This window comes from Metopolophium dirhodum, chromosome 1 (assembly GCF_019925205.1).
Source record: "Metopolophium dirhodum isolate CAU chromosome 1, ASM1992520v1, whole genome shotgun sequence".
NCBI lineage: Eukaryota > Metazoa > Arthropoda > Insecta > Hemiptera > Aphididae > Metopolophium > Metopolophium dirhodum.
Window position 1 is genome coordinate 42,506,480 of NC_083560.1, and position 26,929 is coordinate 42,533,408.

Genomic DNA, 26,929 nt, shown 5'->3' on the forward strand with positions numbered 1-26,929 from the left:
TCCTATATATTGTATATAAATTCACGTTTGTCGTTTCGATATTCATACACACCTACTTGTCTGGAATTCCAGATGGTATTATATACTAGTACTAGCTGATCCCAAGCACTTCCTTGCCCGTTAAATGTATCGAGTCCAGGAAATGTAAAGAATGTATTGAAATAAAGAATTTTATTTACTAATTATTAAGGCACAAGTCATTTTGGACAAATACTAAATAGGATACAATTTTTAATTTTAATATATTGTCAAAAAAATGTCTATTTTACTTTAAAAAAATAAGTTATCTTTGTATTGAAGGTTTAAAAATAAATAAATACAATGAAGTATATAATATTATTTGAAATTACATTTTCAATTATATAATATCAAATATTTAATATATTATATATCTATACTTAAATTAAAATAGACGGATCACTTAAGCAAAATTTTATTAAGATTCACCACTAGCTGCTTGTCTAGCAGCTTTGGCCTGATCCCTTTTTCGTTTATAAATTTTTTTCTTTCTTCGATCAGTCACAACTAAACGAGCTTTTACTGAAGTATATACTCTTCGTAGATCATTCAATCTGTCTATTAGATCAGTTTGCTTTTCAGCCGATATCATTTCAGGAGCTAAAATGTTAAAATGTCATGATGATGCAATGAAAGATTGTAATTAATAAAATAATATATTATATTGTGTTAGAAATGTCCAGTCATAAAATGCAATATATTCATAAATTATTTTATCTTATCTCGTATATTATATAATAATTATTCAAACACACATTATCATAAGTTATACAAAAAGAAAAATTTAACTATACTTACGGAATACAGGATGGGCAAGTAGAGAATCCCATTCTTCTTCATCTGATTCTTCAAAATGATTTACTATAAATTTTTAATTTTTTTAATATGTTGATATTATAATATATTTATATTATACATTAATAAAATTTACTATAAACCAATGAGAATAAATATTTTGATCAACAGCGGTGAAAATTGTACATTTAGTGACGTGCAGGTAATTTTTTTTGTGTTCAAATAATAATATTTTTAATACAATTTTATTAATTACCAAGTGTTTATAACTATAAAAGAAATTATAAACTATTTTTTGTTCTTCATATTTAATTAATATATTAAATGTTATGTACAAATTTATTTATTTTAAATTTTATAAGCAAAAAATTATATTTTGGCATTTTTTTGATTGTACGATAATTACTAAATTATATCAATACTCAATGGAGCATGAAAAATTCACAAAAAAAATTTGTAGCATATTCTAAATAGATGGAAGTAAATGATTAGCCCCTGTGCGTCACCAAAGTTTAATTAAAAATACTAATTTTTAGAAAACTAACTACCTGAAGGGATAGGAGCAGTAGCAGCAGATAATTTACTGCGTTTTGATGTTTCTTCATCACTTTCAATTTTGCGTTTGAATTGTGGTTTTTCTGGTGGCTTTGCTATTTCTGTGAGTACATTTAGTAATAATATTATAAAATTATTGAAATATCTCGTTTTATATACTACTTACTATCGACTATTGTCTCTGGTTCTCTTTCAAGTGGTTCTGTAACTGATGGTTCCTTTATATTTATACCAAGTTTCTTACTAGAAATCTCAGCTAAGTACAGTAAATGTTGTTGATCAAGAATTGCTCCATCTCTATAGTTGTTGATAAAAATAAAATGTTAATTATTAAATCACTATACATTACATTAATTAATTATAATATGTTAATGAACATGACCCACTAAACAATCTAAATAATGAAATACTAAATTTAACTATAAAGTATCATCATTTAGTAAGCTCTCATATTTTTTTATCATTTAAAGACGTCTCAACTAATCAACCCCCTTCCCTTGTTGTTACCGTCTCATTAATGCATAACATACAAACATTTAAATTAGGCCTTTCCAATTTTGTGTTGTTAGCTTAAATATAAGGGCACCTACTATCAAACTTTAAGGGTAATATTATCCGTGTTCTCTGGTTGGTATAATTACAATTTTTTTAAATTTCAAGTGAGTTACAACCGTTTTAAGTATATAAAGAAGTGCTTATCAACTGGTGTGCTGTGAGTATCAGAACTGTTAAATCTGTGTTTAAATTTGGAAGCAACAAAAAACGTCAAGTCATTCATGTTTAACTTTAAATTAGTATCGTAGAAATCAACGAGAGAACATAGATCCAGGCATACCTTCAGGCTTATATTAAACCTAATAATACAAAATTGTAATCACTGATCACAAATCTGCCATGCTATTCAATTATAATACGGAACTAACAATCATCTAAAATCTATATTATATTCTACTAATACAATAAAATTACTTTTTTAGAATATTAGTATATTCTTCCATTTCTTCTTCCGTAGCACCCATCAATGTAATCATTGGTCTACAAAAAGATTGATTCATAGCACACATAGCTAAAGCAGCTTCTCTTTCTTCATAGAGTGTTTGAAGAGCTTTATTTCTTTCTTGTTCATATTGTTCTTCTGAAATACCAGTTGGACTCCTTGGTATCATTTCTTCACAAATAAAAATATTATTTACATCACATTCAGAGTTATAAACACTTTTGCTAGTACTGGGCAAAGAGTTTTCATAAAAGTTGCTTCTGCTAGTACTGGGCAAAGAGTTTTCATAAAAGTTGCTTTTGCTAGTACTGGGCAAAGAGTTTTCATAAAAGTTGCTTGTGGTAGTACTGGGCAAATAGTTTTCATAAAAGTTGCTTCTGCTAGTACTGGGCAGAGAGTTTTCATAAAAGTTGCTTCTGCTAGTACTGGGCAAAGAGTTTTCATAAAAGTTGCTTTTGCTAGTACTGGGCAAAGAGTTTTCATAAAAGTTGCTTGTGCTAGTACTGGGCAAATAGTTTTCATAAAAGTTGCTTCTGCTAGTACTGGGCAGAGAGTTTTCATAAAAGTTGCTTCTGCTAGTACTGGGCAAAGAGTTTTCATAAAAGTTGCTTTTGCTAGTACTGGGCAAATAGTTTTCATAAAAGTTGCTTCGGCTAGTACTGGGCAAAGAGTTTTCATAAAAGTTGCTTTTGCTAGAACTTGGAATATAATGACCATAGAAGTCTTTGGTACTGTAACTTGGAATACTGGGATCTAACAAACTACTTTTTCCAGGGACATTTGTATCAAAAATAACATTTTTGACTGCTTGACTAGTTTGGAAGAAACTATTTTTTGCGTCACTACTGGTGTCAGTTTCATAAAAACTATCTTTGCTTGTACCTGGTTGATATATCGAATCAAAGAAACCTTTACTAGTACTAGGCTTATGAATGTCATATTCTGCATATTTACTATTGTACTCTATATTTAAAATGTTATTAGGAGTATCTTCATCTACTATTTCTTCTCTACATCGCAATTCTGGAAGCACCATAGTTTTTTCTTTATTGTATTTATCTTTAACATTTTCGACTTCAAAATCACATTTTTTATGCTTATTGTTAATTGGAAATTCAGTGACGTTTTCTGTAACTTCAATTAAAGGTGTTTTAGAATTTGAATAAAATTCAAAACCAGATTTTGTATTTTCATAATTATTATTCATGTATGGTCTATTTTGACTCGAATAGTTTCTTTGAATACGATCATTTTGAATGCTTTTAGTACAGAATGTAGTACTTTCATTATCTGTATCTTTTGGTATACTTATATCTCTTTTTATTTGAGATGAACTTTTACAATCTATTTCAATATTAGTATGTAAATATGGTCGTAGTAGTGCCAGAGACTGTGCTTCTATGTTTTCATCAATTTGTACATCGGAAGAATTATGTTCTTTGCTAATAACCATAACATCAGAATCCTTTTGGTAATCAGTTTCTATGTTAAAATTTTCAGCTATAACCAATTTTGATTCGTCATAATCTTCATCATCATCTTCTTCTTCAACAATCATGTCATTAGGTTCATAATGCTCCGGCATACCAAAAATGTTGTTAATAGATGGTGATTCAGATGGTTTCATGCTCAGATCCAAAACTTCATATTGTGAATCAGGAACATCCTGAAAATGTTCCCCGATTTCTTTAATATTTGGCGTATTTACCATAACTTCACTTATCAAGTTTTGAAATTCATTAGAACCATTGTCAGATTGTTTTATCATAATTGGATTTTCTATTTCATTTATAATGTTCAAATTGTCATTAACTTTTATTTTAATATTATTATCAAATGAATAAATGATATTGCTGTTGGGCACAAATGGTATCATGGACTTATTTTGTTCAACTACTTCCTCTTGTGCTGAAGAATCAATGACTCTTTGTAACTTATCAGGTTTCTTTGAATTAAATAATTTTGGTGAATCATGTATAATAGATTTACAAAGTTTTTCTTCTATGACAGAAGAAATAGTAATATTGCACGATTCAGATTCTTTAAATTCGTCATCTGTAACTGGTTCATTCATTTTTGGGACTTCTATTTCTATTTTTTGATCCAATATGAATGATTCTGTCTTTTTAATAATATCATTATTACTATTTGTTGAAACTGGCATTAGTCCCTTCATATCTGATCTTATTTTGTTAAGATCAAAATAAGTACCAGATATTTTAGACTCACCAAATTTGTCATCTGATGAGGAAGAGATGACATCAGTTACTTTATTCAATTGAATTAGTTCTTCGTCTTGAGAGGACAATGGGTAATAGATGATACTTAAAATTTCCGACTTTGTTGGAATTATGAACGGCTCAGATTCAATTCTGATTTCTTCATTCTCACATTTTGAAGATTCAGAAAAATGCTCCAGATCATTTTTTTCAGATTTTACTTTCGGTGACAAACAATGATTTGGAGCAATTTTAAGTTCAATTTGTATACCATCTATTTTATTTTCATTCTGTGCTTCTATATTTTCATTCTCTGTATTTGGCTTTATACTATAACTTGGTGATTCAAATGGCTGTTTCAGTGTCACTTGCTTACATATATCAACTTCTTTAAATTTATTGCTATGAACTTTTAACACACTTGACGTTGGTTTTAAATGTGCACTTTGCTGCATAAGTTTTTTTTTGCTAGGATATGTCCTTGGATATTCAGTCTTTTTCTGATCATCAGTATCTAATGGCTCAGTTTTTATAATAACACCTGGTTCTGATTTTATGACTTTTTTCTTACTGTACTGTTTAAAGGATCCTTCACTTAATGTGCATTCTCCTTCCAAATCGGAACTATCTACAATATGATTAAGAAAACAAAAATATAATACATCATTATACATAGGTAGGTATAATACAAAAAATATAGTTTTTAACAGATTAAATTATTAAGTGGATTGATATAATTTATAATATTTTTTATTATAGTTCATTATACTGATTTTAGATTCTGAGCGGAGCTAATGAATGTATTGTATTAAGAATTATAATGATGTGTGATTTTTTTCTGTCCATCAACATTTGGGATAATAAAAATACTCTGATTTTCACATCAGCATCTTTTCTGATAAAAATATGAATCTTGTTGGTACTTTTGAGAAGTCAAAATTGAAAATTTCAAGTAGTTTTAGAAAGTATCAGGAAAAACAAAAAAAAATCGTAATTTTTATGCAAAACCAATTTTAGATATTTTATTTTTATTTTATTTTACAATACGGGACGAATCCTTTGATAACGTGAATATAGACAATAATAATTTGCTTTATAGAAACGAGGCTCAATTTTTTAGAGGGAGAATGAAGGGTTAGTACTGGCAGTGTGCATAAGACGGATGATCGGTGAGTTAAGACAGTAGTTTGTGGAAGAGAATGATATATGGAATGGAACAGATGATCGTGTATAGCGGGAGGGGAAATTAAAAGTGACATGAGATAGTGATTCTGGACTGTCAATTTTAGAGGAAAGAAGATTAGATAGAAATGTTAATATATTAGCTGAGTGACGACAATCAGCGAGACTTTCTAAGGAAAAGAGGTGTTGGGTTGGGGTGTAATCGTGAGGTGGACAGGATATGTTTAATTTATAAGCAGTGTAACAGAAGAATTTTCTTTGAACCCTTTTAATCATGCTACGTGCAGAAGCGGTGGACAGGTCCCAGAGGATAGTTCCATACTCAAGGATGGGACAGACTAAGGAACAGAAAAGAGTTTTTAGTGGAGTGAGCAGGTGAAAATCTGTAGACACACAATTTATGAAACCTAGCAGTTTAAGAGCGTTACGACAGATTATCTGAATGTGCATATTAGGGCACAGGGTCCGTATAAGGGTAAATCCTTTACTGAATTATTAGAAATTATCAAGGGGGTATTATTGACAGAGTAAGTATACTTGATTACAGCATTATTACGACAAAAAGCCATTACTGAGCATTTCGTAATATTAAGAGCTAGTCCCACACCCCATATCATTAATCGCTGAAGGTCATTTCGGAGAAGATGACAGTCAGAGATGGATTTGATACGCAAGAAGATTTTCATATCATCAGAAAAGATAAGAAGTTAGGCATGGTAGAGGATGGAGGCGGCTGAGTTTACGAATAGGGCAAACAGAAGTGGAGAGAGAACCGTACCTTGTGGTACACCTGAAAAGGGTGTAAAGTGGTCGGAGAGGTGGAATCAACAATAAATACTTTATATTGTATTTTTTTCTTTTGGTTTGAAAATGTAACGCAAGGTTTCTTAGAAGTTTCATTGATGGAAGTTCAAAAATATTAAAGATACTTATCTACAATTATTTTTTATATGGATTTTTTATTTTTTTAAATTATTATTTATATTATATCTTATGAGGTTACACAGTAAGACAAATTACATTTTTATTAAAGTTTAAGAGGATGTAAAAGCACTATTTGTTTTCTCTCTCTGACCCACACGCAACACAGACAAAACGCATTTGCACAGAATCGTTTTTTCTATGTTTTTAAGTAATTTCAGAGTAAAATCACCCATTACTAACTACAAAAAAGATAGAGAATATAATTTTAGAGGGAATGACATATCAATTTTATATTTTATTGTTATTAGACTTTGTATTCGTCTTTCAAAATAAACAAAAAAATGTTGTAAATTTAAATTATGTTTAAATTGTTTTGAAACAATATTTAGAGAAATTGATATGTTATTCCCTCAAATATATTATTCTCTATCTTTTTTGTAATGAGTGATTTTACTCTAAGTTTAATTAAAAACATAGAAAAAACGATTCTACACAAATGCATTTTATCTATGTTGTGCGTGGGCTAGAGAGAGAAAACAAATAGTGCGCTGACATCCTCTTAATCATTTTTTGATTAATCAAAATTTATGATTTTCATATTGAGGAAAACTATCATGTAACTAAATGGCTAGTAAAAACAATAACCGTTATCCACAATAGGTGCATACTGTTTGTTTACTATGTTTGCACATATCTATATATTTTTATAAATATAAATTAGCAATAATATTATACGTACCAATATTATATAATGGACGATCGGTCAAAGTACATGTTCTAGTAGATTGAGCACTGCTAAAATGTGATTTTTTTACATTTGAATTTGGTGTAAGTGGAGTAACTGAAATTCTGGTTCTACTACTTGTTGGCGATACCTTTTTTAGATCCACATTTTTTTGCTAAAAAAATATTAATATTGTTAGACGTTTGGTAGGATGAATGATATTTTTCTTACTAGTATAATTAATATAATAATAACAACTAAATGTGTACATTCAAGTATGAATAAACCTGATACTAAATAAGTTGATATTTTAAAAAGGCTTATCCTCAAAAATGTATTGAAAACATTCAAATTTTAAGCTAGTATAATCAATACGTCATATTTTTTTTGAAAAATATTATTTACTAGCAGAAAAAAAAAACAATCATACTAGAATTAAATTTAAAAAATATAATTACTAAAGTTAATATCATAATATATAGAGCTGTCTTAAAAGAGAATGATCACGGTAGTAGACGCACAGTACTGATGAAAATCGGTCGGCCGACTGATTATTCTCTTTTGAGACAGAGCATACTCATTGTTTAAAATCATACCAAACATTATTTAACTCTGTGTAATTATTTTTAATAGGCACTTTTTATGTCTCAAATATTTTATATATTATTGAATATAATATTATGTACATACTATTTAATAGGGAAAAAATAAATGATTATTGCATTCGCAAACTGCTTAGTAGACAATAATTTATCTATCAAAAATATAGATTGTCTTGTAATGTATATAATACGCGTCAACATAATAATATTTTTAAATTAATTAAATTATAATCATGTCTTTACATGAACAAACATTTTATAGTATTTTATTATGAATATCCACTGAATTCATGATGACTAAATAAAAATTATAATACAATATTACTTATTAGTAAATTGTATTAAAAATTATTATTTTATGACAGAATTCATATAGTATTTTTAATAAATGTTGCATTTGAATTTTATTGATTTATATTATTTAATGGGATGTACACAACTTCAAAAGTACAAAAAAATTTTATAATTAAATAAAAAATTATTTTCATTAAATTATTTAACAGAAAATAATTAAATGAAAAAATAATATTTTACAAGTTTTAACATCCATATTATCATTGTTCAAAATGACTATGCAGTTACAGATGTTATCAATCTACAATATATAATTTTAAACAACTTACCCAAACAAAAACCTAATATATCATATATTAATTTAAACATATTATTATTGATTATTATATTGTAATTTAAAAATTATAATATTAATAAAACTCTTTAATATTTAAAACAAAAGATAGAAATGCAAATTAAAGAAAATTATTTTACACCAACCATTTTCTATCCATTCTTTTTACAACTATTATACATACTTCTGGAGGACTACTTTTTGAAGAATCTGCATCATCTACTTCAAGTCCTGGTTCCGGGTCCTTAGTTTTATAAGCAATACGCATTACATCTATCCATTCATCATACCGTGAATTCCATCCTTTATAATGTACGTAATATTTCTTTACTCCTTCAATATCACACACACTAATAACCTAAAGATGTATCGTATTTATATCATTTGATTATTTTAAATAATAAAAATGTTAACACGTTACATCAAAGTATTTAAATTATCTGGTTATGGTATGATAATTAAACTCAAATATAACCTAAGACTAAGAACATGTAACTTTCGAATAAGAATAGTTTAAAGTAAACGCAAAAAATAAACTCTATAACTATTAAAAATAATTTTAAACACTTTAAAAAAGCACTCGTTTATTAATTCATAATATTAAAAAGTTATAGGTAAATATATTGAATAAAAACAAATGAACAGTAATTAATTAATTTGTTTACATAATTCGACACCTCCAACGAAAAGGGTCGTAACTCCATTTTTAACGTTTTTGAGTTACGACTGCATTCTGATAGAGTATTATTTTCTTTATCGACCAAGAAAACAGTCGTATCTCTAGCTATTCCAAAGATATTTTAAACTAATATTTTATTGAATCTCCCAAAATTACGGTTTCCGACGAATAAAGTCGTATCTTGAGTTACGACCTTTTTGAAATATTATTTACCGCCGAAGGAGGTCGTATGTTTAGATAAGAATCTAAAATTAAACCAATGTCTCCGACTATATTATTAATAATTAATATAAAATGATAATAATGACAATGACAATAATTATTATTGTTAATCATTTTAATATTATAATGTTTATTATTTTTATAAAAGTGTGGTTATGTTGATAACTTGAAAAAAAACGCCATCCATAATAATTTTGTATTTCTTGAATTTGATTGTTAGCAAGATTTTAATTATAATAATTATCAGTTAATTATAAGAAAATATAAAATATTGACTGTATTAGTATAACAATGGATCAATTTCCGAAAGTAAGTATACTATTATTAATTTAAATATTACAGTCTATCTATATCTGTTTTTAATGTTTTATTATGCTATTCAAATGAAGAATTTATACTATTATTGACACCTTTTATAGAATAACATCTTGAGTGATACTTCTAGCACTTATAGTATTTTAGATACATATGAGTATGGATGTATAAGTTCATGTGAATCTAATGCATCTGAGAATGAGGGTGAAAACAACGACATCTTTAAAAATATTACCATTGAAGACAATGACAAATCAACATCAAAAAGTGATTTAGACTTAAGTAAAATGTTGCAATAAAATTTTTTTTTTTACCCTTTAAAAAGATACAATAAATTGTTTATAAATATATATATATATATATATATATATAAGAAATGAGTGAGAATATATTATATGAGAATTTGAGAAATAATTAATAATTAGTTTTGTATAATTGTTGTTGGACTTATTTTTATTAAATACATAATATTCCTTTTTAAATAATAATATACTTTTATATTATTAAATACTTAAATTGATAATTTAAATTACTTCAAGTATTATAATTCTACAGAATTTAATATTTTGAATTATTTATTTAAAGAAAAACAATGAGTAGATACTTTTTAATATATTTGCATGTTTTTAACTTTAGAAATTATTGGTATGTGAAGAAGTTATCGACAGTGATAACAGTTTTAATGGCTATGACAGTGATAGAGATCCTGAGTATAATGCATCTGAGGGTCAACCAGATGCCAGTTATTTTGATCCTGTAGATATTGATGAATCAAACTCAAGTCATGTAAGTAAAATATTGTAATTCAATTGTTTACCATTGTACCTTGTTATTAGGTACCTAGATATCTAATATAATAATATAATATTTATATTTATAATACTACAACTTTTGAATTCATTTTTGACATTTACTTATTGAAGAAAGGTTTTAGAAAAAATTGTTTGAAGCTTAAAAATAAATTTATGTTAAAAAAAAAAAAATAAATATTTTGAACAATATTAATTGTTTACTACCTACAACTGTTTTTGATCATAACTTGCAATTAGATAACTTAATTCATACAAATATATAATAGTTACTTAAAAATTATTTTTTAATAATTATCAAACTAATAAATATCATTTTATATTATAATATTATTATGATAATTATTTATATTATAATTTTCAAGCACTTTCCTTAATATTCTTCCCTACACAATTATTCCTTACAGGGGCTTAACTTAAATAGTACAAATAGAAAAAAAAGAAAAATCACACCAAAGGAGAAACTATCAAGAAAAAAAACTAGGAATGAGAGTGAATGGATAGATGTAAAGGCAAAAAAACATTTAAACTTCGGTGAAGAGTATGTAAATAGATCAAGGATCCTTAAGAAGAAAAAAGTTATGGGACCACCATGTAAAAAATGTAGATTAAAATGTATGGATAAACTTAGCGAAGAAATCCGGAAGAATCTGTTCAGTGAATATTGGTAGTTAGGAGACCATACCAGACAGTGGGATTTTATAGCTAGATGGGTAAAAATTACTGAAAAAAAAGTAGGATCTTTGATATCGCGAAGAAAATTCTCAAGGAAATATTATTTTCCTTTGGAAAAAGATGAAATTCAAGTATGTAAAACCATGTTTTTACAAACACTTTCTATATCAGAAAAGATTGTAAGCACGGTAAGTTCAAAACTTGAACTATCACCAACTATAGAGGCTGATAAAAGAGGAAGACACTCAAACAGACCTTTTTTTTTTGATAAAGCAAAGTATAATGACTTGTTATCGTTATGTGAAATGGGTCTTATTCCAACTACTTACCATGCATTTTACAAATCTCTAACTTCTAGGTAGTTATACCTTCTTATTTTATGAACCAATAATATTTTAAGTATTATTTTGAATGCAAATTGTGTTTATTTTATTTAGTTTTACTTCACAATATAATTTATATCAATACATTTTATTGAACTGTTAAACTAGCTGAACCTTATTATAATTTGAGTATTTTAAATTGTTAAACTTAATGGACATTATAAATTGGGTATTTTTTTCTTTAGAATCAAAAAAGGAATTGGTTGAAATTATTTTGTATTACTTATTTTTATTATGTCATTTTGTTAAATGTTGTAAAACTAATGAATATTATTATAATTTAAGTATTTGTTTGATTATAAAATAAGTTTATTTAATTTTGTTATACTTCTTGTAATTTATGTTATATTATTACATTATTAAACTTGATGAACATTACTTTAAATTGATTCATTTTTCTTTAATCCTTCAAGGATCATTGGTGAAACTAGTGTATATAGATTGGGGGCCTAACATACTTATTATTTTAAATTTTGAGATCCTTAATAGGTTTCGACATTATGCTGTTATAAAAAAGGGTCCCAAACCCCATATTCTGCCTATATTAATTAATTTAACATGACCGAATACATTAGATACGACATTCGATTTTCCCACAAAAAGGTCTTATGTTGAGATACGACCTTCGATTTTCCCACGAAAAAGGTCTTGTGTTGAGATACGACTTTTTACTATTGGTCGTATCTCAAAAAAAAGCTAGAAAAAATGATTTTTTTAAAAATTTGGAAAAACCATAATAAATGGTTCCCTGCATGCTAGAAGTATAGTTATTATAAAAAAAAAACAATGAAAAACCGAATAAGAATATAATTTAGAAAACTAATTATGGTCATCCTGAAAAGTTGATAAAATTGAGTTACGACCCTTTTCGTTGGAGGTGTTATACCCGTTTTCAAAAGAGGACATACCGGTCGGCGACTATTTTATTTCCGACAGGGCGCATCCCCCCCCCGCCCCAATTTCCCATTGATAACGTGATCACATAGTTCTCGACGCACCAATTGAGAATCTTTCAACATGCGCGGAAGCGGTATGTTCTCTTTTGATAACGGGTATAGTTTGTTTATAACGATCAAATATAAGATTTATTTTTTGGCTTAGTAGTAATTTAGTCTATAACACAATATTATTGAAGTAAGATGAATTAAAAATATATTTATAAAACAAAATATATGTTTTGTGTGTATTTAAGTAACTTACTTTTGCATCATAAGTTTTTGCTTCTTTATTTCCATAGTATACTACTAAATTATCTCCAACAACCACTGGTGTGTTTTTATCAAATGGCATATTCTCAATATTACTAAATTGACAAAAATATTATACCAATATTAAATAATATTAAATATATAGAACTGATTTATATTATATTATTGTTTATAAAGTAACATACACAGGTGTAAGAATTATATCGTTTGAAAACACTTTCTCTTTATCGTCCTTATTCTTTCTTCCAGTTTTCTTCTTTTCAGATACATCCTCCTTTTTAATTTTAATTAGATTTTCAACAAGAAGTCCAGGCTGTGTAAGTTGTATACCAGTAACACTGTCACCAAGATTACTTATAACTGATACTCTCCTTGATTTAGTAGGTACCTCTCCCTTAGTTTTTGATTGTGTAAACTAAAATGATAAATCAATACATTAATTTTTAAAAATATATTTTAAAAGTAATAAAAGTATGTTAAGGTTTAATTTTAAAAACCAAAATTTATTCATCAACTATACCAAAAATATCTAGCAACTATTAAAATTAAATATATTGAATTATAAAGTAAAGCCGAGTACATAATTTATCTTCCCTCATAAATGAAAGTTAATTTAAATTTAAATTTTGGAAAAATTTTTAGAAAAAAATTAATATGTTTATTTTTTCATATAATAAAATAAACAAATAAAGTAAGTACATCCAACTTAAGGCCAATAAATAAAAAGTAATCGTTAAAATCTGAATTTAAAATTAAAATAATTATTAGCCAATACAAAATTAAACGCCTGATTAAATTAAGTAATAAAAATTATAATATACAACATATTAAACAACTTACTTTTGATCTTTCATCATCAAGTTTTTCAATTGAAGCATCTTGCTGGGTATAAGAAACTCTTCTTTTAGACTTTTTGATTGGAGTAATAATTTCTTTATCAGTTTTAATTTGTTCTTTGATACCTTTAATTTTTCTCATACCTGGTAACCCAGTATTTGCAGATTTTTCTTCTTCAACTTTTTCTTTTTTAATAATTTTTTGCATTGATTTTCCAAATAAATTTCTAGTATATATTTTTTTTTCTAATTTTACATCTTTAATGATTTGATCATCATTTACTGCTTTAGAATCTTTCTCTTTTTTTATCTCCATTTTTAGGATATCTACCATTTCTCTTTTTGTTTTAGAATTTCTAACTGGATCTTTTGTTTCTGTTATTTCGTGATCCCATTTCACTGATAGTGTATTACATGGTGTACTATTAGCAATATCTTCTTTCTTTTTATCACCTTTCTTTGAAGATTCTTCAGTAATCTTTATACGTTTTTCTTCAGTTTTAATAACTTTAGCTGTTTTTTTAATTACAGCAGAATTCTCGTTTTTTGTATCGTTCAATTCATTTTTTGCACATTTAATTTTATCAGTTGCAGATGAGGTGCTAGGCAATGACTTATCGATGTCCCTAATAATGCTGCGACTAAATCTGCTGTGCGATCTTTCTCCCCTCGAATGACTCATCATGGTACATCCGAGTTTTCGATAAAAATCTTCAAAATGATGTAAATATCTGTAAAGCAACACAAGAAAATGTTTAATATTTTATGTATTATATTTATATTGTTAAAAGCATAGGTAAATTTAAAATTAAATTTTATTTACTTATATATTTTTTTTATTTATTAATGCACAATAATGCACCTAATTTATTTAAACTATTTGATGTTTAAACAACATTAGTTTATATTATGAGTTAAAAGAAATTTTAATTTGTCACTATATGTAATATTTAATAAATTTTACTAAGTTATTTAAAGTATTATTTAATAATTGGAAGATAATTAATTTAATATGAAAAACAAACTTTAATTTGTAATACCTTGCCTTCTTATTTTTGGAACTCAATGTTTCAAATATAAAATCATAATTATTTTCAAATTTAAGTTAATAATCTACTTTTATCATGTAACTACGAGAAAAATATAATAGTCAACTCGCTTAAAAATAAATTAGGTACTGATTATTAATAACCATTTTTTTTATGTGCCTTTGTAAATATATAAATTAAATATTAAACATGTTTTATGCAAATTATAAAATACGTTCATAACATTTAAGATTTATCAAAACTTTTACAGAAATGTAAAAAAGTATTTGGATTAGATACTAAATGCAATAAAACAAATAAGTAGAAACAGAAGTATGCAAATTTAAAATTTAATAAGTACTAATTTATTAACTGAGACATCCAATTTAACATTTAATTATCAATATAAGCTTTATGCATAATTCTATTTATTGAAACTCCAAAAAAAATGCCAAAACGTAACCTCATTCATAAACTTTGTAATATTGGTAACTTTTGGTATATTGGTTTTTTTTTAAAAAAATTTTAGTTTGTTTGTTATTTAAAGAATAAAAATAATAGTAAATACTAAAAAATATATCTAATATATAAAATACATATGACGAACAAAAATTTAGGTATATAAGAATTGTATATAAATGACAAAATAAAAAATTATGTTTAAATAACTTAAATACAGAAACATGATGATATTATTTATGAAAAACATTTTTATGAATATGATCAAAAAAAATTAAACACTAGGTATAATGATATTTAATAAAGTTAAAATTGATAATTTAATTTTTTTTTAATTTTTAACAATTAATATATTTTAAGAAAGCTTATTAAACATTATATTATGAATTACAATATTGTAAATTAAAAATTTTAGCCTAGATAAATATAATTTATTATAAATAAATATACTTACTGTTGATAACAATGTTTAACAGAAAAATATGACTCTTTTTCATGTCCAGCTTTATATGCAACCAACTCCCATAATTTATGTTTATTTACCTTATTATACCCACCACAACTATTGACAACCTAAAAATAATTAAATAGTATTAATTATTATTAGAGGGATGAGAAGTTATCGTTTTAAAATAATATTTGCAGATTTTAATGAAACATATCAAAAGGGTTAACTTAATTGACTTGTTTGTTTTGCAGAAGTGTAAAATAGAAAAAGTATGTACTTTTTTATAGTTATTGTTAAGCACGCTTACCGACTATTTGTATTTGAGAATATCAAACAAATTTGTATGTTTATTTAAGCAATATAACTAGTTGATGTATAAAATGATTAGATTTAAATTGGTATAAAAACTTAAAAATGAATAACGTTGATACAAATAGTATAAACAATTTATAATTTTTTATGCAAATATAAAATAAGAACACATAATTAATGTTTTTAAGTACCACAACTGGCTATTTACTCTCCCAATCATATCTTATATTAACCATATTATATTATTGCACAATACAAATCAAATACCTTAAATAGTTTATATAGATCAACATCTTTCTCATTAATCACTGGAGCTTCATTAATAGGAGTTCCTCGGTCATCCATAAATTTAAACAGCAGTGCGACCAAATGATCTTTTTGTTCAATTGATTCTTTATCAGAATTCTAAATTAAAAATAATGTATTAAATAAAACATATCAATAGTAAAATGTAAATTTTTAAATTTCAAAACTAGTTGGGATTACATTAATATAGTATTCCCACCAGTTTTTTTTTACTTGTTTATACTTACATCGCTATCAATTGGTTCACAATCTGTAGCAATACACATTTTACGAACACCAAATAATGAATCTTTATCCCAGTGTGGTGGGAGTACATCTTTTTCCTCCGTTGCAAAAGCTTCTTCTTCTCCACTTTCCCTTTATATGCATAACAATTAGTTGAAATTTACTATAATAAGTAACTACTATAATAATAATTGGGTTCACAATAAAATATTTGTACGTATGTATGTATGTATGTATGTATGTATGTATATATGTATGTAAACAATTAATTACCCGATACTCTTTTTATGTGTTTGACTTATACGACTTTCAACTATAGTAGTAGCACTATCAGCATAGTGTTTTCCACTTTTTAAATATATTGCTGTTCTTTTTAAGCATTTAATATCTCCATCATCAAATACTGCAAAAAACCAAAATTAAATACATAAATAAATATAGTTATAGGAAAATACATACCAACAGTGTATTGACTACAATCTTGAATTTTTTTAATTGTTGCTGGAACTAGTTCATTTTTATCACTACATTTTATACTGACAATAGCTCCTACCTTGATGTAATAAAAAGTATATTAATATATATTAAGCAGTCAAGTATAATATTAGAATTTGATATAGATGATTATAATTTACAACCTTTAATTGTCCTTTCACCGCATCATCTGGGACAAATGTTGATATCCCATTAGAATATTGAACCTTAATAGAAAAGTATACATTTTATAGTACGAATATTTTAAAATAAATAAGTTTATAAAATATATAAATTTGCGCACTTTGCATTTTACAGATTTTGATATTTTACTTATTTTTGCTTCACAAAAGGCCCCTTTAAATTTGGCACTGACTTCTGTACCAACAGAAAGAAATGGAGGTTCATCCAAATTTACCTAAATTTCACATATAAAATATAATTTTTTTTTATTCAACAATAAAATGGTATTTACCTTCTATCGGTCGCACAGTGTAAATAATCTCCCAGCTCAATTAAACCTTTCTCAAGATAACATAATATCTACCTTATAATATGTTGTATACCTATTGATAATATAATTATCCAACTTAATGAAACAATCAGTTTTTTTTTAACTTTAAACTTTTAAACTTTTTTTATTTTGTTTATTTAATCAAAAAAAAAAAAAAAAAATTTGTATTAAACACAACAAAATGTCCTTTAAATAATATATATAGGTATACATACATATATAATAATTAAATAAATAAAAATTGTAATATAAAAAAAATACATTTTGGAAAATGTTAACCTTGCGCGACCAAATGTGAAAGATAAGCCACTCGACCGATAGAAGGTTAAAGCACATTAACACAAAAACTCTAAATAGAAAATCATAGAATTCAATAATTAACTGCATGCATAGAACAATTATAATCTCATGAGATTGACGAATACATCAATTCCATGAAATATACAATACAAACTTAACTTTGTTAACACTATAATTAAATGATTAATTAAGTCAACTTCAATAATTATTACAAGATGTTGTTCAAACAGTATTATATTTATACTTCAATTTATTTAATTTTTACATAAAGCGTAATCATAATCATAATGTACAACATAAATATTAGTTAATATAAAATTTTATCAATCCTCTAACCATTTGAGGAGCAGCCTTTGAATACGTGACTTGAATGTGCCTCAAGGAACACCTCGGGAATCTGCCCATATGCTCAGCAATAGAAAATTAAAAAAAAAAATAAGAGCGTAATATTATGTTAAGACGTATATGCATAATTTGATAAATGAAAATAAATCGATTGAATCAAATTCACAGACGGCAGCACATAATTTATATTAGGTATTTTATGGTCATAAACAAAGGAACAATTTTGCAGGGAAAACGTACATAATAAATGTCTGTTTTCAATGAAGATACCACTCTCTTGCACGCATGCACATGGCAATAATTCGATAACAAAATAAAATGCATTATACAAATTTTACGACAACTTACTTATTATTTTAAGAATAATTTGAGCCATTTGAGCTAAAATTGACGGCTGTAACACGGCCTTTAACTTGGAAGATTGATTTTTTCGATAAAATTTTCACCTTATGAAAGTAGGTAGCGAAATTTTACATTATCATATCAGCTCAATAATAACAAGAAAATATTTTTTATCCCGATCAAGCAACTGAAGTTTAAATTACAGTCAAAAATGTATAGCAGCATGCATTATACATACTTATTATTATTTATAATTAAAGACATTTATATTCTCTTAATACACCTGATATATGATGCTAATATATTCTCTAAAAAACCTTCAAATATTCTCATTATATTCTCTTAAAATTTTTAAAAATATGCAAAAATAATCAATAAACATCAATATATGCTTCAATATGCATTTTTATAAAATGTATTTAAATTTATACTGTTAAATCAATGTCTTTTTTGTTTAATGGTTCTATGGCTCATTGTGCAAATGTTAACATATTAACAGGTTTTTAAATTTTAATGATTTTTTTAATTTGCACAGCGAATTATAATCCTATAACTACGTGTTTTTTTTTATCAAAATAATAAAAAAAAAAATTGGAAATGTTCAAAAAAAAATTTTCTGGGTACTATAATATTAGTATCTATAATATCTTTTCTCACAATTTGCAAAATATTCTAAAATATGCTTTTGAGGAACTCAGAATTGAACGAATCGTCCACATTTTTTGCTCTCATAAAACTGCATAGACCCAGTAACGATATGTAAAAACATATAAATCCGGTCTTTATTTATAACCAATAATATAATGGTATTGCACTTACTACCAAACATAATCCAAAAAAAATAATATAAAATAGTTTTAAGAAAAGGTGCTAATAATTAAAATTAATGACTTAATTTAAATATGTATTATAATATGATATATCACATGGTATTTCTCAGAATTATGAATTTAAGTAGTTTCAATATTATTGTTATAATGAATAATGATTTAATAATCTTATAAATGTATGTTTAATTATAAAGCGTTGGTTTTTAACACTTCTTAATAAATGTGTTTTCAATTGAAACCAACAAAAACATTTAATCATGAGATATACATAAATAGTATAGGTAGATGTATATCTAAGTAATATACATTTTAAGAATAAACATACGATCAAACTACATACTGACTTCCGTTAAAGTGTTAATGGAATAACAAGTAAGTACATGTAGTAAACCTCGTTCATATGTCATCTTTTTTTCTGAAATAAACCCATGGATAAAAACAACTAGGTTCATTTAAATACTTTTTATACAGTAAGTGCAATCATTACCAAGTTGAACAACCAACAACTGAATATATTCTCCAGAATAAGTAAATACATTAAATATTCTAAAGTTGCCATAAATACCATATTATTATCTTAAGATTCCTTCATTTATAGTTCTTTAAAAATATTAAAATAATATTAACATTTGACATTATTAACCTTCCTACCTCATCTAGTGCTATAAAAATATGAAAGAAAGTATTGTTCATTATGTCATATTACCTCAAAATATTGTAAGTAAAAATAACTTATATTGTTATGATTTAACAAATAATGTTATACATAATTAATTTATGTATAACATTATTAAAATAAAATAAAAAAATATTTATCTATATTAAGGACATCACACACTGCAGCGGTGGCGGTAAAATTGTGTCCAAACTCATTTTACCATAACCGCCACCACTGCAGTGTGTGGAGACCTTAAAACATTTATTTTATTTACTATGCTCACTGAACAAAATTGTAATTTTAGTTTAGTTACTATAATATATTTTATGATTTTAACCATTTTAATAAGATCTTCAATAAAAAATAAAAATAAATACATTTAATTATTAATAGAAAATATTTTTTCATTTAAATTATTAATTATCATTCAATAGTATTTGGCAGTATATAACTTCAACTTATATCATATATTTCTAAACAGAACATTTTTTAATATTTATCTATACATAAAAAAATACTGCCTAAAATAGTTAATCCTTAGTTCATGGGAACTCCAGATCTACAAAATAATTCTAACTAGAAATTTAAGCCAAACAAACTAACATTAATTAAATAAAACTTTGTGATTATAACTCGACATATTTCATATATTTATTACGATGACTATATAGTTTTAAGCATATTTCAAAATAATTAAAGAGATTATTAACTATTCATTATATTAAACAATATGTAATAATAATGTCATAGGAATAACAGAATTACACTACAAAATTATTTAATACAAATGTTTAAAAAATTACAAACAATTACTAATGATTAGACTCAAGATTCTTAATATATGCAATAAATTTATTTTATTTAAAGGTTTGGCTTAAACTTCCAAAGCTCACTTTTTGACTTTATTAATTTTAAATTATGTATGAGAAATTTAATAATACGAACCATTGTAAATGCAGGTTTTTTCTTGTAAATGTTATAAAAAGATTATTCCACTTAATTGCATTATTTTATAATATACTTTTTAATCTGAAAAAATACAATTAAATAACATAAGTAGGTATATTATTTTACAATTTTATAAAATACAAGGAAACTTGAAGAACATTTAAAATGTTTTAAATGTGGTGCATTCATTATTTTCATAATATTCGTATGCTTGGCACAACATATTATAGCCAACAGTGTAACTGGATGGCATATTAGTTCTCGGAAAATTGAAATAAAGATAGATGAAACTTGAGATATTTGTAGTCTCTGCAGTATATTCTTGAACTTAAAATAGGTATAAGGGTTAACGCTATGTCCTAAGTGACCGCGGCAAACACGGCGAAAAACAAAACGGCTTGATTTTTACCGCGTTTGGAACAGCATGGTCAAAATATAATTCGCCTGCACTCTCCGCGTTCAACATGTTTACGTAGGACATAGCCTTAAGAGGACGATATACCTGCGTGCGTTGTCTCCGTCTTACAAATGTACAACATACCAAAAAACTGTTTTGCGTGGGATAGAACAACTCCTTCAGTGTTTATAGTAGAATTACCAAAATTCCACAACGCATAGGGAACAACTTTATCATTATCAGTTTGAGAACATAAGGATTTTTTTTGTTTTTTTCATTTAATTCTTAAAAATGATTGGTTAATGCTATAAAAAAAAATAAAAACTAATAATATTAATATTGATAATAATATTATCAGCGCATAGCCCGTGTCGCCACATCAAAAACATGTCTGGTCGACTTATTTAGAGGGAAAAATAAAAATCAATTATATTGTTTGCTTCTTGAGACGGTACCTGATCGCCTACAATACATTTCAAAATATTATCTCATGGCCTGTCAGAATTATGAATCATCAAAGTACACTATAATTGTCGAATAGTAATTGACATCGACAGCCAGGGCAATGTTTATGATGTCGACCACCTGTCGACTGTGGCATTGAACGTGTTAAGAAACAACTTCTGATTCCTACCTTTGCCGTATACAAGTATAACACAAATGTATCAATATTTATGATCAAATTCCCATACTGAGGACAACTGACATACCAAGAAGACAAATGGGCAGGACCCTGGAAGGGGAGGACAATTTCTCCATGTACCACTTTTCGAGAGTAATGCAAATATTAACGAATTTAAGGAGGAGGGGAAGAAATTAAATTCTAAATACACAGTACCTATTTATGGCCACTCATTCTTGTCAATGAAAAAATACCGATGGACCTTTGTAAAATCGAACCACTGCCGATCGTAAGAATCGATAACAATCGTAACAAACGGGCCACACGGATGAGGGCTGAAAGACGCAACGATCTCTCCGTGCCGAGACGCCACGCGGTATCACAGACGACGTGCGAGATCTGTTCGAGATCCGCCGAACGGAGGACGAAAACCGTACACAGTCGGACGGATAGACGAAATATTAGCAATAATCATAATAACGGACAAGCGAACTGCAATTTGAATCGTTACCTGTAATATTTTTCTCTCGTAGCGATGGTGCCGGAAATCCGACATCCGCTGGTCCGCGGCGAGAAACGGCAAAACTCTGCTGTGCCGCCCGCACTCCGCAGTTGACGATACACGAAACGAGTGTTACTGTCCTCGGTGAGTGGGACGCGTCGAGAATGTGTTGTACGACGGTCGGCGGACGGAGGGCACCGTCAGGCTACGTGGTCTACGCTGTCTGCTGTGCGTTTTCGTTACCTGCGTTCGTAACTTCGTATACATGAACAGTGAACAGTACCGCCAAAATTGCAATAATGATTACGGGCGGCGGGGGTGGGTCTGTAACGTAAAGTAAGCGTCAGTCGTCCGTGACGGAACGCGTCATGGAAAAATAACAAATAAAATATTATGATAGGTCACGCACGGCGTGCCCGAAGGCCGTCAAGGTTTATAGATAATATGGTACATGAAAATTAGAGATATCGACGTCTCGTTACGATCGTATATGATCTAAGGTCGACGTGCTCCTGGTGGCAGAATTACCCTGCGACTTTTGTCGGGCCATATTTTGTATACCGAGTTTGGTCTCCTTATCTCTAATCTAATACTATTATATGTAAACCTTGGTAAGCCGAAGCCATAGATATATACAACAACTAGATAGCCGTCTCCTTTTTGTCATCGAAGTCGGCCGCCATTTACAAAGCGGGCAATGTTTACAAAATTATATTATCATAGTACATGATATGTATAGATAAATATATATGTATATAAGTAAATTTAAAATAAATGTAAACATTAAAACATTGCCTGCTTTATAAATGGCGGCCGATTTCAACATTGGTCACAACTGTAGTATAAAGACGGCTATGGCCGTAGCGCGTTACAGTTTATCAATTTCTAATGTCGGTGAGCTAGTAATCTACTATAAACTATTAGGACAGCGCTTAGATAGTGAAGTCAGGGGCACGGTGAAGAGTGAGCGAGAAAAGAAACAAAGTAGCGAAATGTATGAATTTTCTTAGGCGGACCTTCTGCGGGTTCCTTCACTACTTTATGTTCTTTCTGTCTCGGTTAGGTATATGAAAATATGATCGCATACGACATTGACGGCATGGCGGAGTGGAATGCGCTGTCCATTAGCTGTAGGTCTAATACCTATATGCAAAATACCTATATATTAAATCGTGACTAACTTGTTTACTTACATAGACTTAATTGACGGAACAAGCTGGATCGGCGGGGTAGAGACGTCGTGGTATGGTCGTGGTATGGTCGAGAAAATTAGCACAGAATTAGTGTTAATAGAAGTAATGATGACATAATATACGTATTATGGATGCGTCACTAGTGCGCATGTGCGGTGTGTTTTTGTGCTTCGTGGGACGCAGGCATGCAGTGCATTATCGCCAACATATTGTGTATTGTGCTTACCACTACTTTGTCACGTTTGAGAGTACAACTGTACAAGTAGAGCACTATAGATGGGAGGCCCTTAACAAGTGGTTCCCCGCAATAAGGCATTATTACTTATCATAGAGTTAATCTCTAAATGGGTCCACCCGAAAAAAATACGATTACCAAGGAGGATTTATAAATCCACCTTGATGAATATAATATGAACAAATCCATGGCCCTTTTCACACGATGACGGTCATGGTACTATATCCAAATAAGCATAATATCTACTCTAGTATATTGCGTGCATAGACTTATAAAAAAAGACGGAACATATTTTGTCCCGAGGACTGGTCGTGCCAAACCGATTAAGAGAGAATATATAGCAAGAGTTTATTATAAGAGTGAGAGAAATGGCACTGTTCCGAGGACAGCCAATGCATAATGGCGCCCGATCCTCGTAAAAAGGTTTACCCTTCATATTACCTAACATAATACGTTATTGTAGTTGTTACAATTTACAGGAATACTCAAAAGACACTTTATTTTCGTAAAAGGAATTATTGTAAAAAATATTTAATAGGTACCACTACCCATTTAAATAAATAATAAAACATTGAGTTTTAGCAATGTCTAAAATATATTCTTTTAAATTTTTTTTTTTTAATCTCATATAAATTCTGTGATAATAATATATTATATTGTATCAAATTTTTTCACTGCTTCAATATTATCAATAATTTTAATCTGTATCTAATAAATATTTAACTATTGTTTTTTCGATAAAGTATAAGTGTAATGTATAAATGTATAATATGACATAATATGTTAATTCAATCATGTATAAACTAAATTTACATTATGTTATAATTACTTGACGGCTAATCAATGGTGCAACCATAATATGGAATATGGATGACGAAGTTTGGGGAAATTTTTATCTTTGATTCTTATTTCTTATTAAACGTAATTCGATCATTGATGCAAAAAAACTTTATATCCGTGATTACAATTACGGATTTTTAATAACACCAATTGAATTTCGGCGGGTAATACATTTTAGTGTCGTTCTTGTTGGGTCAATACCATTATATACCACTTAAATCCGTGGTATCTTCAATTTGCCCGGACTACTAGCGTTCGTAGCGTAATGCTTTCAGAACTATTTACAAAGTTGGAACGTCTGATAGGAGTCGTTGAGAATCCTGTTCTTTTTATCCGTGGTCTATTTCTATAAGTCTATTATTGCGTGTAACCACGGACTAAGATATTATGGACTGGAAACGAGTGGCTTATCACGGCCACAAATGTAGGTATGTACAAGAGGTAAAGTGCGGGAGGGTCGAAATGGGCACTAAAGTTTACAACGCCACCGGTAGACATTATTTGGGAAACCTACTTGGTAATTTTAAAACTGACGTACTTATATATTTATAATGACTTATAAATTGATGATCATAATTATGTTTAAGTATTCTGTATAATAACTAATAAATAATACCTATTGTATTCTGATATATATTTATACATTATTGTTTAACTTATTGAATATTTTTAAAGTGCATATTGAAAGGTTTCTGTAATGAAAATTTTCTGAAAATAAAAGTCATATTCTTACTGTAACTAAAATAATTTTAATACTTCATGCCTCGATAAGTTTTTTGTCAAAAAAAAAAATTAATATTATCTGCTTGTTAAAATACTATCCATTATTATACTTTATAGTATTGAATAATTATTACATTTATTTCTAGAAAAATATTAATCAACAAATATAAATTTTATGACAATGGATAAAATCAAGAGTTAAATGTAGTATATAATATGTGATAAAAATCTGTTTTTATGTGGTAAATAGTTTTCCCTAATAAGGCGCTGTATCCTAGAATAAAAATAAAAATCATAATTTATATAAGTATAATATTTTTTTATATTCTATTCTTGTACGGTTAAACGTATTAAATGTTTTGTTGTTTTAAATGTTTTCTTTTAAAATTATCTAATTTATATATATATATATTAATTTTTAGTTTTCAATTTATTTTACTTCTATTATTTGCATTGTTTAAACAAAAATTGTGTTTATTTCTAGGACCTGACATTTGTGATGGTAAAGAAGGTGCATGTTATCTTCAGCTATAGTGGCAAAAACTTATTGATCAATAAAGGTATTCGTTGTCTTAATGATTTATACACTCATGTTTACACACTTATTATAAAGCCTGATATTACTGATGAGGTATTAATTAACAATGAAAAGATAGAATCTGGTGAATAACAAGCGGATTGGGACTTTTTGCCACCTAAGAAAATCAAGGATCCTGAAGTTAAAAAACCTGAAAATTGAGAGGATAATGCTATTATTGATGACCCCATTGATAAGATTTGAGCATTTTGGGTTACAAAAGAATACATTTTTATGCCAGACTACATTAAACAGACAACTATGGATGAATTGCTAAATGATTTAGGGAAAATACATATTAAGTATAATTCATAGTTCAACCCTGGATGGAAACCAAAACAAATTGATAATCCAAAATACAAGGTATGAATAAATTACAATTTTATTCTATTTTAATTTTTTACTATTTAAAACACTAACATTTAATGTAATAAAAACATTTAAAAATTATCTATAATGTTTAAAGGGAGTATGCTTACATCCAGAAATTGACAATCCAGAATACAAACGAGATGATAAACTATATGTAAGAAATTTAATTTGTGCTCTTGGTTTTGACTTGTGGCAAGTAAGGTCTGGGTACTGTTTTCAATAATATTTTGATCACAGACGACATTGAAGAAGCTAAATATAAGGCAGATGACATCATAAAATTAAGATTTGTAAGTGGAATCAATATATTATATTAAAAATATGGAATGTAGTTTTATAATGATTATTTTCTAGAAGGGCGAGAAGAATATGGTGGAAGAAGAAAGGAAAAAAGCAGAACAAGAAGCAAAGATATATCTTAATAAGTAATGTCTAACCAGATAATGAGAATGATGCGGAATATGAAGAATTTGCATCCAAAATTGAATAAGCCCACTATGAGTTGTAA

The 26,929-nt window shown here is 27.4% G+C and overlaps 1 protein-coding gene and 1 pseudogene across 2 annotated transcripts; one reads left to right on the plus strand and one right to left on the minus strand.

The window, feature by feature from the left end:
- Nucleotides 1-218: 218 nt before the first annotated feature.
- LOC132936326 (uncharacterized) lies at nucleotides 219-23,794 on the minus strand. 2 transcript variants are annotated; one of them, XM_061003030.1, is made up of 20 exons: nucleotides 23,675-23,794; nucleotides 22,491-22,805; nucleotides 20,958-21,041; nucleotides 17,328-17,441; nucleotides 17,188-17,250; nucleotides 17,009-17,102; nucleotides 16,823-16,952; nucleotides 16,552-16,681; nucleotides 16,286-16,423; nucleotides 15,713-15,831; nucleotides 13,776-14,502; nucleotides 13,121-13,350; nucleotides 12,928-13,030; nucleotides 8,829-9,002; nucleotides 7,430-7,589; nucleotides 2,338-5,212; nucleotides 1,535-1,665; nucleotides 1,359-1,469; nucleotides 817-879; nucleotides 219-618 (listed from the first exon to the last, which is right to left on the minus strand). In XM_061003030.1, exons 3-20 carry the CDS (start codon nucleotides 20,958-20,960, stop codon nucleotides 437-439), a joined length of 5,547 nt encoding a protein of 1,848 aa, XP_060859013.1. In that variant the 5' UTR covers nucleotides 20,961-21,041; nucleotides 22,491-22,805; nucleotides 23,675-23,794; the 3' UTR covers nucleotides 219-436. The 2 variants fall into 2 exon arrangements, with proteins under 2 accessions (XP_060859013.1, XP_060859014.1); XM_061003031.1 differs by lacking the exons at nucleotides 20,958-21,041; nucleotides 22,491-22,805; nucleotides 23,675-23,794 and adding an exon at nucleotides 18,174-18,264 and having other exon boundaries at nucleotides 17,009-17,098.
- On the plus strand, nucleotides 23,557-26,929 carry LOC132939038 (calreticulin-like; annotated as a pseudogene).